General features: G+C 42.5%; 1 protein-coding gene across 1 annotated transcript; it reads left to right on the top strand.

Moving 5' to 3' along the window:
• On the top strand, window positions 405-10,930 carry TMEM30B (transmembrane protein 30B). The gene is made up of 2 exons (XM_021062472.1): window positions 405-7,661; window positions 10,461-10,930. The coding sequence occupies exon 1, from the start codon at window positions 1,036-1,038 to the stop codon at window positions 2,095-2,097; it is 1,062 nt and encodes a 353-aa protein (XP_020918131.1). The 5' UTR covers window positions 405-1,035; the 3' UTR covers window positions 2,098-7,661; window positions 10,461-10,930.

The raw sequence follows: 17,751 nt of genomic DNA, 5'->3' as shown, positions 1-17,751 counted from the left end.
CTTTGGCCAAACAGCCCCAGCATCCTTGCCTGTGGATAGCAGCTGGGTCTTTTGGGACCTTGGATGGGACCTTTTTCCAGTCAGGCAAATAATCTGAAAAGGAAAAAAAATAAATCACATGTAGTCCAGGGCATTTTTCTCCTTGTATGGTTTGTCCACTAACTTGAGAGATATTTAAAGGCTCTGAACATCTTGCTTTCATTGATTCTTTTTGGAGTCATATTATTTTCAGAGAAGTTTCCACTTTTCTCAGTTATCCCACCTAATTGGGGCACCTGGCCAGAAAATCATTTTCCCTTTAAAAAAAAAAAAATGCTAGAATTTGAACGCAGGCTTTGAATTCGAAACAGATTTACCAGAGCGTAATCCCAGAGCATTACAATTTGTGGCTAAAGTTGACTGAAAGAGGGTCCATAAGTTAACCCACAAAGAAGAGAGGGCCTAAAGACGTTTTCATTTCCTTTCAGATAAAAGATGATTAATTACCTGAAATCTTCAAGTCTCCAGAACTCACGGTGGAACTTTGCGCTGGGGGCTGCAGCTTCTACGATTTCAGGCAAGACTGGCCCGGGCACTCCAGTCACTCATAAGGCGGAAGGGAAAGAAGTACCTGAACAGGGTATGAGCCTCTCAGTCGCAGCCTAGGGCCGCCACTCACCTTGGGGAGGAGGAGCTGGCGTCCAGAGCCACCCCGGCGGGGAGGAAAAGCAGCCCTGGGCTGCCAGGTGAGGTAAGGAACGCCCCGCCAGCTCACCTCCGTAGAGGCGGGGCGCGGTTCCCGATCACTCATAGGGGCGGAGCCGTCTGAGCACCTGCGCCAAGGCGGAACTGAGGGGTCTGGTCACTGCACGGAGGACCTAGCACCAAGCCTCACCTGTGCGGGGGCCGGAGGCGGGGCCAGAACTCACCTGAGCAGGCGGCGACTTGCCCCGGGGGTAACCCCGGGCTGGCCTAGCGCGGAGGGGGAGAAGCCCCCGGGCGGCTCCATCCGTACGTCCCCATCCGTACGCCCCCGCGTCGGTCCGCGCGGCAGCCATGACCTGGAGCGCCACGGCTCGGGGCGCGCACCAGCCGGACAACACCGCGTTCACGCAGCAGCGCCTCCCCGCCTGGCAGCCGCTGCTGTCAGCCAGCATCGCGTTGCCGCTCTTCTTCTGCGCGGGCCTGGCCTTCATCGGCCTGGGCCTGGGCCTCTACTACTCTTCCAATGGCATCAAGGAGCTCGAGTACGACTATACCGGCGACTCGGGCCTCAGCAACTGCTCGGTGTGCGCCGCAGCCGGGCAGGGCCGCGCGCCGCCGCCCCGCTGCTCATGCGCCTGGTACTTCTCTCTGCCCGAGCTCTTCCAGGGCCCCGTGTACCTCTACTACGAGCTGACCAACTTCTACCAGAACAACCGGCGCTACGGTGTGTCCCGCGACGACGCGCAGCTGAGTGGGCTGCCGAGCGCCCTGCGGCACCCGGTCAACGAGTGCGCCCCCTACCAACTCAGCGCGGCCGGCCTGCCCATCGCGCCCTGCGGCGCCATCGCCAACAGCCTCTTCAACGACTCCTTCTCGCTGTGGTACCAGCGCCAGCCCGGCGGGCCCTACGTCGAGGTGCCGCTCGACCGCACCGGCATCGCCTGGTGGACCGACTACCACGTCAAGTTCCGCAACCCGCCGCTGGTGAACGGCAGTCTGGCGCTAGCCTTCCGGGGCACCGCGCCCCCGCCCAACTGGCACCGGCCGGTCTACGAGCTCAGCCCCGACCCCAACAACACCGGCTTCATCAACCAGGACTTCGTGGTGTGGATGCGCACTGCCGCTCTGCCCACGTTCCGCAAGCTGTACGCACGCATCCGCCAGGGCAACTACTCCGCCGGGCTGCCGCGGGGCGCCTACCGCGTCAACATCACCTACAACTACCCGGTGCGCGCCTTCGGCGGCCACAAGCTCATCATCTTCAGCAGCATCTCCTGGATGGGAGGCAAGAACCCCTTCCTGGGCATCGCCTACCTGGTGGTTGGCTCCCTCTGCATCCTCACGGGCTTTGTCATGCTGGTCGTCTACATTCGCTACCAGGACCAGAACGACGAGGACGAGGAGGACGAGTAACTCCTGCTTTCAAAGTACCCTTTCTGAAAGCTTCTTGCTTCAGCTCTCTTGCAAGCTTCTTTTGGGTTTCTGTCTCTTTGACTCTCACCCAATTCCAGCCTCGCTTCACTTGGCCTCCTTTTGTGGATGAGGAGACCAGAGAGAGAGGAATTACATCCAATCCGGGGCCTCCAGACTTTTCTGGGGTGTTTGAACTGGTAGAGTGAGACATCCCGGCCGCTTCTCCCCATCTCCTTCACCATTTACTGAGTTGACATGTTAGGTTCTTGGAGAGCAGAAGGGACAGTTGGGACTGCTCTTATTCAGCTCCCATCTAATGAAGAGCTAGACCTAGACGTTAGAGAACTCATTTGAGATGCAGCAGCAACTTGGCTCCTGGCTCTGACTCTAGAGCTTTAACCACTTCTGTACAGTGGTTTTCTTTCCCTTTTTTGGGGTGGGGGGTGGGGGGTAGAAAATGAAACCCACAAATAACCAGCAAAGGCATGGACGGGTAGGGAGAACGCTCTAGTTTAAAGCGTAGATGGATTAGGAGGCCCCAGAAATTCTGACAACAAGGCTGTGGGGAGACCCTCGAAGCTGCAGTTTAAACCAGCCCATCTGGAGATTCCCCTGTGTTCCCTCAAACTTGGAAATTGGGGCTCTGAACCAGGGAGTAAAGAGGATACTGCCTGTTTCCCTATTTGCGCATTTGTGGGAGGCTGGGTCCGAAGTAGTCACTCAGTCCGGTTTTTCAGGCAACTGGTCATTTGTTCCCAGGAGCAGTGACTAGCACAATGTTGCTGGTTTGGTCTAGCTCTCCTCGTTGAACATGAGAAGCTCTCTATAATGTGCAGAATGAGTGAAAACAAATAGTTGGCATACAGTTTTGCAGAACAGGGGTCTGTACCAATTCGTTTGATATTTGTGAGAAATTTGTTTATTATTATTTTTTATTTTATTTTATTTTTTTGGCCAGGGACTGTGTAGAAATTTGAAAATGCCAGGTCAGCTTGTACAGCTCAAAGGGGATGTTTTAACCTTAGAATCAGGTAGCTGGAAGGGACCTTCTAGGGAAAGTAATTTCCCTAAAGCCAGGTCTTTGTCTCTTGACTGCTGACTTGGTTCTCTTTGTCATCTAAGTGATTTTTTATGCTTAGAGAGAAAGGGCTACATTCATACCTTTTCCCTTGGGTCTAAGAAAAAAAGTTTTTAATCTACGTTCTCAAATGAAGGGTGTTTATTTCTAGTACTATGCTCAAATGAATGCTAAGGAATATAGTCTCATGTAAATTAGAATCTTAAGAATTACTTAACCTTTTAATCTCTGAGTACTCTAAAATCATTCTAATATATATACAATTATTCCAAGAAAATAGAATTTTAAAAACCCTCTTATGGCAAAAGAACTTAAGAAAAATTAGATCATCTTAACCATTTATTTGCCAAAAGCAAACAGTTATTTGGTAGAATTCTCAGTGCCTGTTCTTTGTGATGGCTACTTTCCAGTTACTATAATTTTTACTCATGCCTGTAAGATAGTGTAATACCTTGAGTATTTTTTCTCAGTAGTCAAAGAAATACTGAATTGTATTGAATACTTTATATTAATTTTATTTTACCCTATTCTAGTTCTTTGAAAATTATTAATCTACAGACCATGCATGCTCACTGACATCTGTTCAGATCTCCTAGAACAATTGTGATTTAAGAGACTCCATCCCAGTATTTACATAAACTAAATATACAATTACAAAATATATTATAATCACAGTGTATTGCCTTCCAAACTCCTGAAAATGACACAATTTTATTGTCAGATTTCATATCATGATTTTAGGCTATAAATATATGATCTTATGTATATAGAGTAATTTTTTATTTATTATGAATGTATGATCAAGAAGCTTACTAGCCTAACCTCTCTTTACAATGGATAAGAAGATTTACTGCTTTTTTTATTACATAGTTGAGAGTAACCATGTATTTTTCTATCGTTTTTACAATATTCTATTGCTATAAAATTTTAAATGACTATAAATTAAGATATTCTGATTAACGAATATGGTTCTAGGCCCTATTCTCTGGGTTTTTGAAAGAGAATAAAGGTTATGTTTGTGTTACCTTTGTTACCATGTTTGCTTAATTCTTTTGAACCATGATCTTAAAGGCACAAACATTTTAAAAGCTACCACCTACCAACGACTTTGTTCATTTGTTATTAGCAGATTTATAATGTAGGAAGAAAATAATTTTTCAGAACAAAGCTCAACGTGAACTCTGTCTTCCTGACACAGAATTTGAACTTACATCAAAATCAATGTGTAGTACAAATCAGACAATCTTCAACTACTGTTAGAATTTGGTAAAATGTGGTCAATTTTTAATAATATTTAGTATTAAACGTACAAAAGAATGTGGTTGTAGAAATCTTCCTTTTCCATTTTTGCCTTTTACTCACATTCTAAACTGAAATTATTTGTTGGGTATTTTGGACTACAAAGCCTCAGAAACTTTAAAAACAAAAAGTGAAACATTTTCCTGCGCTGTGGGCATTTTGTTTGGTATCCCAGAATTCTAGCTGGGCTTGAATTCTTACGTTGTCCAGAAAATGGTTCCTAGCCAGAGCTGTGTCATTTGGAATGAGACAGAAAAGAGTGAACCTCAACAACTGGGTTGGAAATGTGCTTTGATCTCTGTTGTAAAGTAAACCACAAACAAAAGAGAAACTAATGTGGTTGGCGGGAACTCCCCAAACAGAATAATATAACAAGAAAGACTTTCCAAGAATCTACAGAATCAAATCAACTAAACAATTCACTGACTATACAGTTGTTACAAATCAGAAACAAAATAATAGTCTGCCACTTCCTCTAGTAAAAATATCACTTCACACTATATAGCCACAACCCTTTCTGCCTCATAGTGTCTGTGCTCTCTTCCTGTCACTGAGGATCTCAGCAATCTTGAGTAGATTCTCAAAACGGGGTTATTGATAGAGCTGCAGTGTAATCAATTCCTATATGCCCCTGGGTAAAAGTGATCTGTTACCCTAGTAATAGTAAATTGTATTAAATATACATTTATTTTTATTCAGCATTTCTTTGCATCCTGGATATTTTTTCCCCTACAGCTAAACCATAGCTGACTGATTTGAGATGACACAATTTTAAAAATTATTTTAACGTGGATGCCAGGAGAGTTTCTGTCATCACTGTCCTCCAACAAAAGCAGAGTCATTTATAAAGTGTCATCAAGAAGGTCTTAGTGAATCTGATTGAAACACTTTACGGGCCCAGAGAGACCTTACATGAGAGTAACACTTTGTGTAAAGAATTTGCAAAAGTTGCAAACAATGTTGATGCTATGTATACAGCCATCCCCCATGATTTCCCCCACAAGACTAACAACATGTATTACGAAAAAATACTTCCCCACTGGTTCACCACCTGGCACTGTGATTCTTGCCATTAGTGATAATAGTGTAGATTAGCTCAGCACAGTAAGATGGCATTCCTTTATTCATGCACTTGGCTGAGCAGTTCACCATAGGATAGAAAGCTCCTGGAGCAGTGAAATCCAGCATAGACTGGGGATGTAGGGGAGAGAAGAGGGGGAAATAGAGAAGAGAAAGGTGAGGTTTGGAGCATGGGGTATTTTTCTGGACCAGCATAGTGTCTAGAAGGGGGTCTTGGGCGTGAAGGGAGTCCACTTTAGAGGGCAGAGCTGGCCAGCAGACTCACTGATGACAAGGCCTTGGAGAAATTCAGTAAGTGGATGGTGGGTCACCTCCTGCTAAGCTTCTCAGCTTGTCTTTTTGATCAATTTGAGTGTGATTTATCTTTTTCCTTAGAAGCAAAAGGTATTACTGTCAAGAAATTGCCTTGCTTTCCACACTGAGCTCTTAACCAAGTTCCCACTAAAGTAGCTGAAATCTTACATTACTGATGAAAACTGTAAAGGATGTGTCATTAATAATGATACTTTGTTCTTCTAAAAGGCCTTTTTTCTGAAAGTCCAGGGTGCTTAACACTATGTGGTCTCATTAATCGTAGCCATCAAAATGCAAGAGCTTTTAGAAAGTCATCAAGACTGACATGGGAGAAATACATTCCCTTCTCTTTTGCTCAGTTTTGTTCAGAACTCTACAAAAGTTAGCAGTTTTTCTACAAAAGAATCACCTCTGGATGAGGCAGTGATAATCATTTCAATGGGCCACTTGAGTTTTCTCAAAGGAAGACACAATTAATTCCTGTTATTATTATTATTTGCTTTTTAGGGCCACACTTGTGGCATATGAAGTTCCCAAGCTAGGGGTCAAATAGGAGCTGCAGCTGCCAGCCTACACTACAGCCACATCAACTTAGGATCTGAGCCGCTTCTGCGATCTACACCACAGCTCACGGCAACACTGGATCCTTAACCCACTGAGTTAGGGCAGGGATTGAACCTGCATCCTCATGGATACCAGTCGGGTTCATTACCACTGAGCCAAAATGGGAACTCAGATTCCTGTTATGATTTTAATAAGTAAAAGTCCTATCCCATTTTTGTGAAAGAATCCAAAATGAGAGCTGCATCACTTCGTATTTATAGTTAATGACAGAATGGAAAACACATTTTACTCTTTCGTTTTCAATTTTTTCTACAGGGCTTTAGGGATTAAGACATGTATCGTTATGTCAACATAATTTGCAAATAACTGAATGACGGCATCTTTCATACCATCAGGGGCAAATCAGCTCATTTATTCAGTTTCATGACTGTTTAAAAACGTTATTGACCATCCCACATACAAATGGCATAACTCATATCTCCAACCCTAACTTCTGTCCAGACTCACATGTCCAGCTGTCGCTGGGACAAACCTAAATGTCCTACAAACAGCATAAGCTCAGTATGAAACCCAAAGACCTTTCCTCCAAACCCATTCTTCCAAGAACAGTCCCAGATGCTGAAAATGACTCATCTATCCCGCTCAGTCATCCAAGCCAAAAACATGAACTGGCTTCTCAGCAACTCCCTCTGTTTCTTCCCACATGCAACTGTTTATCAGATCCTGTTGCTCCTATATCCCAAATGCACTTTCAATCCGATCTGTCTTTGTCACTGCTCTGGCCCAGGACTTTGTTATTTTCCATCTGGAAGTTGGAGAAGCCTGCTAATTGGACTCCAGTTTATTCTCCACATCCCAGCCGCAACGAGCTCGCCAAAAGGCAAATCATCACGTGACCCTCAACTCCCAATCCCTCATGTCTACACACCGCCTGCAGGAGGAAGTCAAAATTCCTTAGCAAGGCCTACAAGCTCTTCATGGTTGGCTTCACTCTGAATCTTCACCCCTTTTTCCTCCAAGGCTCCACCAAATTCCAGCTACATTGGATGATTTGAAGAGAGAGACCTGAGCCCAGCATTCCCTCATGGCTTTGCCGGTGGTCCGGCGCATCCATGTGATCACCCGAATCTCCCCGGTCATCCTCAAGGCCACGATCAGTGTTTGTGACTCCGCAAAGTCCTCCACCGCCCTCCATGCCCTGTCCTCAGCCTCGTCCTCCTTTGTGCTTATGCTTCTCTCACAGCACTTGGTATGTAGCCTAGAAATTGCTTATTTGCTTATCTATCTCCATAGTCAGACTGTTCTGCGTGCTAAGGATTTTTTTTTTCCTTCTGATTTATCTCCAGTAATGCCAGACCCAAGCTGGGTGACCAGCTTGTGGTGGGTCCTCAAACATTTGTTGAATGATTATTAGGAAACTAAGGATTCCCTTACTTGACTACCACTGCACATGAACATGTTATTTCTTACAATACAGTTGAATGCCCAGGAAATCATTGAAGAGACAAAGGCTATGTGGAAATGACACCCTAAACTTGTGAAAATCTTAGAATAAGGAGTGTTATAAATGCACACACATTTTTAATAGCATGAAAAGGCTAAGCTTAGCATTCCCATTTGGATAACTAAAATGTGCAGTTGGGTTTTCCTTCATAAACTAATTGCAGACATGAATAGCAGATTGCTTGCATTAGTTCACTGTTAGTGGGGACAGTTATTTTATACTCAAAGGTAATCAGTGTCTTTCCTATTAAATGGCAGTAAGTTAATGGAATGTTTACATTTTTGTGGGGATTCTTTATAGAGGAGAATTTTTTACTTAACTGCAGTATTCTGTAATAAAATGTAAATGAACATTGCTTTCCCCTGCCAGGAGTTAACCCAGAATGCATTTAAATGAAAATAGCATTTGTAGAGAAATACCCAGAAAGGAAAGCAAAAAATAAATGGAATATTAGTTGTCCCATTTGCCGGCTGGTGTTTGGTTTATAACATTTGGCACATCTTGATATCTACATAATAGTAGTTTTAAAACCATAAATAATATTTTACAGAGGTCACACCATAGTTATTTAAGTTCAGGGGTTTATTTCCCTGAGCACTAAGTAGCTATGAATGAATTATGTTTAGTCTGATCTGCCACAGAAGGGCCATAAACCTCCAAGTCATAGCAAACTGTGGAATATTACTTCAATACGTCAGGAAAATTGTACATGTAAAAGAATAATGCATGATAAGGGAAGGGTATTTTTATTTTTCTAAAGTAATATATGTTACTGGGCAGGAGCTATAAAATTTTGTTATGTTAAACTTTCCTCTGATTCTGGAAAACAAGTTAAGAGACAGCTTTGCCTGGTCAGCCATAAGCCAGCAAAGCAGGCTGTGGAAACAGAGAAGGCTTAGGAAGGAAAGTCTGGCCTTGAATCAGGAACACTTTCTCCTTTTGAGAATCCTACCTCAAAAAGAAGAAAGCAAAGAAAAACTGTAAAAAAGTGAGAGATGGTTTGGCAAATTTCTCTCTACCACTAGCATCCTTCTTCTAGGCAAATGGATTCCCAGGCAAGTGTTTTTGTAGCCACCCAGAAGTGAAGGTAGAGACAGTTTTTAGCATTAAGGTGCAATTAATTTTTATAAGTAAATCTGGTTAAAATGCTTAAATGTAATTATTAAGCATTACCAGACAATGTACTAGCAATTTCCCTTGGTTTTCTCCTTTAACTTTTATAACAACCCAAATATGATCCCCGTGTGCATATCCAGAAACAGCTGTTTGAAAAAATAAAGAAGCTGGTCCAAGGTGACGTTTGTCAAGAGACAGGCCGGTCATTGTGACCGAGGATGCTCCCTGCTATTCAAAGTCAACAGTGATGCTTTCCCGACAATGTTACCTATGTCACTCCACTGTAATCCTCACAACAATCCTGTGAAATTAGGGCTACTATGATCTGCATGTCACAGACGAGGAAGCTGAAGCTCAGAGAGGTTAAGTGAGCAGGCTAAGGCAGCACAGATAGTCATGAAAAGCCAAGGTTCAAACCAGCTCCTCAGACTGAGGCTCCACGGCACTCAACATCTCATCCTCTATGAATATAAAGACTAATTTCATGAGGAGCAAACATAGACAAGACACCCCTGGGAAAAAAAAGGAACAGGGGTTGGAGGAACACGGAGGGGGAATCTCACTTGAGGACTTACTGTAAAGCTTCAGTAATTTAGACATCAGGCTGATTTTAGTGCAGGGAAGACAACTAGACCAATGGAACAGAATAGAAAGGGGATCAAGGTGTGAAGAAAAGCGTAGAAGTGGTTACAGGTTAGGACAGAGGTTACCTCAGAGAAGGAGGCAGATGGAAGGAAGCCAGGATGGGCAAACAGAGCATCATGTGTTCTGGTCATATTCTGTTGCATAAACTGGAAGGTGGATACATTTTGCTATCACCCCTAAACTGTGCATACAGTAGGGTGTTGGAAAAAATAATCACTGAGAAAATGCACCCTGTGCTCACGAAAGGCTGCAGTGGGTGCCATGCTCCATCTCCACCATGCCCTGAGAGCCCACGCCTATCTGTGGTGTCTCCAGAGCTTCTACAGACTCACCCAATGCACCCGGTTAGCTTAAGTCATTCTTAAGCATTTGTTATCCCACTAAGGAACTTAGAAAAAAAATTTAATTTCACATTTTCTTTAAATGGAATGGTGAAACTGACATTAGATGGACTACTGCCCAAAGCACTCTATTTTAATGGAAAGCACAAAGGCACAGAGCAGGCCTGCGGGTCAGTCCCCTGGGAATTCAGGGGTGGGGTGGGGATCGGACATTCCCAGTTTGTCCGAATACAGTCTAAAGAAAGCAAAGCTTTGGGCGGTGCTGGTATAGGAGACAGTTTTTGCGTTAGAAGCTGCCTTTACAGGACCAAAGCCTCCACATCTCCTCCTCCATATCCTTCATCGGAGCAGAAAACAGAAGGAAATGAAATCTAAGTGCAGAAATCTTGGGACGAGAATGAGTCACATTTTAACCACATTCCCTCCTATTTGTTGCCAAAAGGGAGCGCAAGCAGCCAAGCACGGAGGCTGGGTCCCAGATCCTTTGCATATCACAGAGCTGAGCATTTTTCCTGTACATCACTTCTCCCGGCTGAGGAGGTACATCCCACAGAACCGGGAGGAGGAGAGTTCAACCTGCCACCTGGCCCCCTGAAACCAACTTTGTGGTGGCCTTGCTGACCCTGCCAAGGACCGTCACCAGAGCCTGAACTAAGAAGCACGGAACGTGGTGTATGGTTTCTCAGGTTGGTGCTTGTCCAATCTGAAATGGGAATCTCTCGTCCAAAGATGTGCATTACTGCCCTCTGCCGGACAGAAATAGAATCGCCAGCGTTTAACTACCTCTGGGCCTAACACAGGTGGGAAAAAAAAAATCTGCTTTTACGTGATTGTGTAATGCTCGAGTGGAGTATTCATTTCCAAAATTAAAGTTCCCAAGAGTAAATAAAACTCGAACGCGTATAAATCGCATAATACCTCTGTGAGTTTTAATACATTCCAATTAACCTGCCAAGAAAGAGTGTTTATATTTAATTCGTATTTGAATAATATAGAATATTTTCTTCAAATATAATTCTAGTGGTTATGACCAATTTAACTTTTTTCTCTAAAAATCTAATGTTTACTTTAGAGCTACGTTATACAGGAAAGATTCTTGACGTCAATGTTGGAAAAGTATATGTCATCTACTTTGTTTTAACATAGGCTCAAGAGTGAAAAAGACTGCTACTATTCCTTTTTTTCACCACATAACTTTGGAAAACAGGCATGAATATGTCGGGTTTTATTAGAAATGTTTATTATCTGTTTTAAATTAGAAATTGGGTTTTTTTTTTTTACAATGAAAGGCTAATAAAATCAGCAGGCACCTTTCCCAGGAACTACACAAAGGTGCCTCACAGTCTTAATAGCCTGACAGATAAATCCTCTCCACAGCCACTTTTTAAGAAGAATGCCCATAGAGTCTCTCTAGAAACAAAATAAATATGTTCACTTAGGATCCCAGGAACTGCTTATCCTTAGACAATACTTCGGGGGTGGATGATTTGAAACTTTGTTTTCTTTCCTGAGATTGATGTCAACTTCAGAAAGAAAAGTAGAAATTTTTATAAAATATTTCTAGGAGTTCCCGTCATGGCGCAATGGTTAACGAATCCAACTAGGAACCATGAGGTTGCGGGTTCGATCCCTGGCCTTGCTCAGTGGGTCGAGGATCCTGCGTTGCTGTCAGCTGTGGTGTAGGTTGCAGACGCGGCTCAGATCCCGCGTTGCTGTGGCTCTGGCGTAGGCCGGCAGCTACAGCTCCAATTAGACCCCTAGCCTAGGAACCTCCACATGCCGTGGGAGTGGCTCAAGAAAAAGTAAAAAGACAAAAATAAAAATAAAAAATAAAATATTTCTAAATTTTGAATACGTGAATCTAGTGCCACGCTTTGATACTGAAACATATTTCTTCCATTCTAAGATGTACCTTCCTCTCCACACACACTCCCCATATTTTAACATCTCTCAAATTGGCTTCTCACTCTCCATGGCTTCTTACAACTGCTGTCACTTAGACTCACTGTCAGCCAGGCCACCATCATGATGGAGTTGTCATTGTGCTGCTCTGTCATCATATTTTGAGGCAAATCACTGCATTGTGTGTAATAACAGACATTGAAGAATATGTCTCTAGAGGGATTTGGAAGAGTTGGGCTCTAAATATGAAGAAGCCTTATGAGAAATATAGCCAATTTATTTTATATATACTTTCTAACATCTGTACAAGTGGGATACATAATAAAACACTATATAAATAAGAATAAAATCCTTTTAATAAGGATAAAATACAAAATTTAAATGTAAGAACTATTAGGTCCTCTTTGAATTGGCAGCATTTTTTCATAGTGGAACAAAAAATAGTAGGGTAGGTTATGATTGATGACATCTTAAATTCAATGAATTATATGGCATCCTCACAGGGCAGTGGAAAGAATGCTTCTGAATTCAAAACCAGATGACATAAGATGGCATTAACCGAAAAGGCATATTCACTCAATTTCCACTGCCTGGACCATCAATCAATTTTGAGAAGGAAGTGGAATTTTAAAAATTTCCTCACTCCTCTGATGTACCCAGATATTAGAAGAATAAAACAATGTGCCAGACACCAGCATCCATCAGCCCCTCAGCCTTCAGCATCTGACTATAAATGCTGGATACAGGCCAGCCTTCTGGATCACAAAGAGTGTAGGTGAGGGGCTCAGAGATCAAAGCCAGCATGTAGCTCATCTGAAGCCCATGTAATATCCCTCCATGGAAGGATGCGGGGGGGGGTGGTGTCAGAAGAGTGAGAATACTGAAGTGTCTTTCTTGGTCCCTGAGGTCTCCTTTAGACCAGGAAGCTCTGCCCACCAGGCATACATCACAGCTCTGTACATTACCTTTCTCTGTGCTCTCTCAATATCAGTTGTATGTAAGTGCGTGAACTTGCCAACCAAATATAAATCAGAGTTATTTCCGTTGACAGGAAATAAAGTTAGACCGTCAGACATGCTCAGAGCCAATATCTGATTTCATGTTTTTCTAAGTTGGGAGGAAAAGATATCTGCCATTATTAGGAATGTCTTGTCAGAGCCAAGACAGAGCCAATCCCATTCCACCTCAGTTCTTTTTCTCTGCCAAGAATGGAAACCACACTGTGATAAAATGTTGCCAGGGGAGAGTTCCAAATAAAAGCCTCCCAGTCCATTTAGACTCAGCTGGGTTGAAGACCCACTTCAACCCCACCCTCTACCACCCTGACCCAAGAATCAGGCGTTTGTTTTTTCTTCAAAAATGTGTTCCTTGTTCTCCACTATCCACCCCCACCTCCTCACTGCCCTCCTTCGCAAAGCTCATAGAATCAGATTTTTTTTTTAATGGACACAAACACAGACTCATGCCAATTTTCAGTGGCATAAAATGTACAAAATATGGGGCATAGCAGGTTTACAGATGACTCGGGCATATCAGACAATTTCTAGTTACATGTTCTTATGAGACAATTCCTTGCCCGGTCCTTTGGAAGATACATTTCCATCTGCCTTTGCTCTCCGACCCTGTGTGCTAACTCAAGCCACTGGTTCAAAGGGAGTAATTTTCCAGATAGCGATAGCATTTTTCTGCAACAGTACTCCACCTTTTCTGCACCATCAAAATTTCCTCAAGTTTGACAACTGTCTCACCTGCTGGTTTTATGCAGCTCCAGTGTCTCTAGGGTGCTGTGTACTTTCTGGATCTGCAATCCTTCTGAAGGCATTGATAGTCTTTAAAACTCTACCCTGTCCCGGAGCACCTTCCTTCAAGCTCTTGGTACTCCTCTCCTAGTCTAGTCTTATCCTAGGCAAACACTGGCACAGAACACTGATGCAGCAAAATTTCAGTTTTGTGTTTCGAAGCCCAGATGGAAATTATTCTTCACAGATGATTTTAGAGGGGGGATTATTATAGGTGTTGTGAGTGACAGGGTGGTGACACAGACAAGTGCTGGCTTGGAGATGGAGATCCTGGATGAGTCATTTTGTGCCTCCTCCTTTGTAAAATGAGGCATTGGACTAAACCACTGGATTCCTTTTCAGTGACAGAGTTCTGTGGCTTGGGATTTAAATGAAAATTTTTACAGTGGACTGGGCATCGGACTAATTTTTTGTTTTAATATTGAAGGAGCAATCATTCCCCTGAAATGTCTTTCTGCAAATTACTTTGTTTTTTCACAAGATACTATTTGTATTTTTTGTGTGTGACAATATGGGCAAAGTCCATAGTCAGACAAGTTCAAATAATGTCTTTTTCCTGTGGGACATTTTAGAGCCTTTGACATGCTAAGATAAGCGTGAATCTCCAGGAATGAGAATGAATGTGCAAAACTAAGCAAACATAGTTGAACAAGTATCTCCTTTTGTTCACACACCAATGACCATCTTATAGACATAGAGTTTCCATATAAGGCATCTTGGAGAATGGTGCCTGGAGATGGTTTCTTGAGAGAAATGCAATTGTCAAAATGGCAGGAGTTCATAACAGAGGAGAATCCTGTCACTTTCCACTAAAATTTTTAAAAAGATTATCTTAAGATTTATGTCAACTTCTAAACTTTTTTAAAAATGATATGCTTATTCAGTCTCCACCCTTGGGGGAAGAAGGAGCCTTTGGTGTCTGTAGTGACCTTAATCCTCTTCCCACTCTAAGCCCAGCCCCTCCTGATTCTCTTCCTAACATACATCTCTTTATTTTATTGCCTTTTTTTTTTTTTTTTTTTTTTTTTTTTTTTTTTTTTTTGCTTTTTACAGCCGCACCCAGGGCAAATGAAAGTTCCCAGGGTAGGCGTCAAATCAAAGGTACAGCTGCCAGCCTACACCATGGCTCACGGCTACACCTGATCCTTGACCCACTGAGCAATGCCAGGATCAAACCCACATCCTCATGGATATTAGTCAGGTTCATAACCCCCTGAGCCACAATGGGAATTCCTACACCCTTTCTTTTAAGATGCAAACTGAAGAGTTCTCACTGTGGCTCAGTGGGTTAAGAACCCTACATAGTATCCGTGAGGATGCAGGTTCAATCCCTGGCCTTGCTCAGTGGGTTAAGGATTAGGCATTGCCATGAGCTGTAGTGTAGGGCACAGATTCGGCTTGGATCTGGCATTGTTGTGGCTATGGTGTAAGCCAGCAACTGCAGCTCTGATTTGACCCCTCGCCTGGGAACTTCCATATGCTGCATTTGTGGTCCTAAAAAAGAAATAAAAATCAAAATAAAATAAAATGCTAACTCAGCTTGCATCCCGGAAGGAGCTCAAATCTAAAGAATCCTAGCCTCCATGTTTCACTGCCAAGCACGTTCCCAAAAGTTCACTGATCTTTGAAATCTGCCAGCCCCTACATCGCTGAAGGGGGTCAAAAGAGTTAAAAGACTCCAGATGGGGCCAGAGCAGCCTCTGTTGCTCATTCAAAGTGTGACCTGTGCAGGTCACTAAATCTCTATGGGCTTTCAACTCCTTATTTATAAAATCTGGCCAATATATATTGATTTCTAGGATATTTAGAGACACTTGAATTAAAGCCACTACAAAGAGCAAATTCCCTACCTGACTTTTGTGTTATTACCCACGGAGGCCATAGGTACAACTCAACAGTCAGAAAGCAGCAATGGGTGAGAAGTTGCTGAAATTGACTGTATCCGGCATTCTTAGCTCTGGAGCCCCCACTACCCAATGAAATCTGCACATTCACATCAGACAAACTCTAGTTTATAAAGGCAAATATTTAATTAGTGGGACCTAGGACCGGCAATGCTACTTCTAACACATGTAACAAGACACCTTAAGCTTGAGAAGCACACCCTATAAAGTTAAAGTACTGCAAAATGATAAAATTTAACATAAAAATGGAAAATCTTTAAATGGCCATTTTGTGCAATGTTCTTTACAGGCCAGGCTGTCACACAATGGAACTGTGTAACTGCTAGCAGCAGGCACTCCAGGAAAATAAAATAAACTGGCTTTATGGACCCAAGGAATTGATTTTTAATGAGATTCTGCTTGGCGGTAATGGCATCCTAAAAGAGTGATCCAGTTTCCATGGCCTCTGGTATACAGTTATAAGGTGCAGAGCAAGGGGTTGCTTAAGCCATGCCCATGCATTTGCCCTTTTAGAATATAAGATGGAATAAAATAAGGATGTTGCTCTAAGCCACACCCCAGAAAGTACACGGGCACATGCACACAGGCTACTACACCTTCAGACTCTTTTCCCAGACATAATTACCTGCTTAAATATTTTGAATTTTAAAGAACTAAAATCCTTGAAGTTATATGCACATGTAACTTTTATATTTCTCTATCAGAGGATAAAGACCCATAAGTTATTAGGTAGACTTGACTGATTCTTTCATGCTCCATAACCACCTGGACTCCTTGCTGGCATTTATGTGCATATATACATATGGTCGGTATATATATATGGATAGGTATAGGTATAAATAGAGATACTGTTATAAATAGCAGATGATATGGAGTGGAGAAGGCAGTATAACATATTGGATAAGAGCCTCAGCTTTGAATCTTGCTTCTACCACTTTGTAGCTGTGGGTCTTTGGGGATGTTAATTTACTTTTCTGAAGCCCAACTTTATCTTCAACATGTGGCTAAAAATACCTGCTTCACAGGGCTACATAGAGATTAAAAGATGCAGAGACACATAACGATTTATATGAATCTTAGCGATGTAATAACAAATGAAAAAAGTAAACCCCAAAAGATCATGTAGAACATATTTTTTCATAAAGTTAAAGCTAAGTAACATTTAAATCTGGAGATGTGAGAATTCACAGGCATTAATTATATGTAATATCCTCTTCTTGAATTGATATCTCTATGTTCATTGCAGCACTATTCACAATAGCCAAGACATGGAAACAACACAAATGTCTATCAACAGATGAATGGATTAAGAAGATGTGGTACATATATACAATAGAATACTATACAGCCATAAAAAGAACAAAATAATGCCATTTGCAGCAACATGGATGGAACTACAGATTCTCGTACTAAGTGAAGTAAGTCAGAAAGAGATAGACAAATACAATATGCTATCATTTATATGTGGAATCTAATATATGGCACAAATGAACCTTTCCACAGAAAAGAAACAAACTCATGGATACAGAGAACAGACTTGTGGTTGCCAAGGGGGGGCAGGGGAGGAGGAGGGAGTGAGATGGACTGGAAGTTTGGGATTGGTAGATTCAAACTATTGCATTTGGAGTGGATAAGCAAAGACGTCCTGCTGTATAGCACAGGGAACTATATTTAAACACTCATGATTGGAGTCCCCATTGTGGCTCAGTGGTTAACAAATCTGACTAGGAACCATGAGGTTGCAGGTTTGGTCCCTGGCCTTGCTCAGTGGGTTAAGAATCCGGCATTGCCATGAGCTGTGGTGTAGGTCGCAGACGCGGCTCGGATCCTGTGTTGCTGTGGCTCTGGCGTAGGCCGGCAGCTACAGCTCCAATTGGACCCCTAGTCTGGGAACCTCCATATGCCGCGGGAGTGGCCCAAGAAATGGCAAAAAAAAAAAAAAAAAAAGACAGAAAATAAAAAATAAAAATAAAAATATAAACACTTGTGATGGAACATAATGGAGGATAACGTGAGAAAAAAGAATGTATATATATATATATATATATGTATAACTGGGTCACTTTACTGTACAGCAGAAATTGACAGAATATTGTAAAGCAACTATAATAAAAAAAGTTAAAATAAT

Source organism: Sus scrofa, chromosome 1 (assembly GCF_000003025.6).
Source record: "Sus scrofa isolate TJ Tabasco breed Duroc chromosome 1, Sscrofa11.1, whole genome shotgun sequence".
NCBI classification, from domain to species: Eukaryota; Metazoa; Chordata; class Mammalia; order Artiodactyla; family Suidae; genus Sus; species Sus scrofa.
The sequence above is the reverse complement of the archived record's forward strand: the minus strand, read 5'-3'. Positions and strand labels throughout refer to the sequence as shown.

What these genes read in the sequence shown, in the direction of transcription:
- TMEM30B (XM_021062472.1), top strand. Translation starts at nt 1,036, where the DNA reads ATGACCTGGAGCGCCACGGCTCGGGGCGCGCACCAGCCGGACAACACC.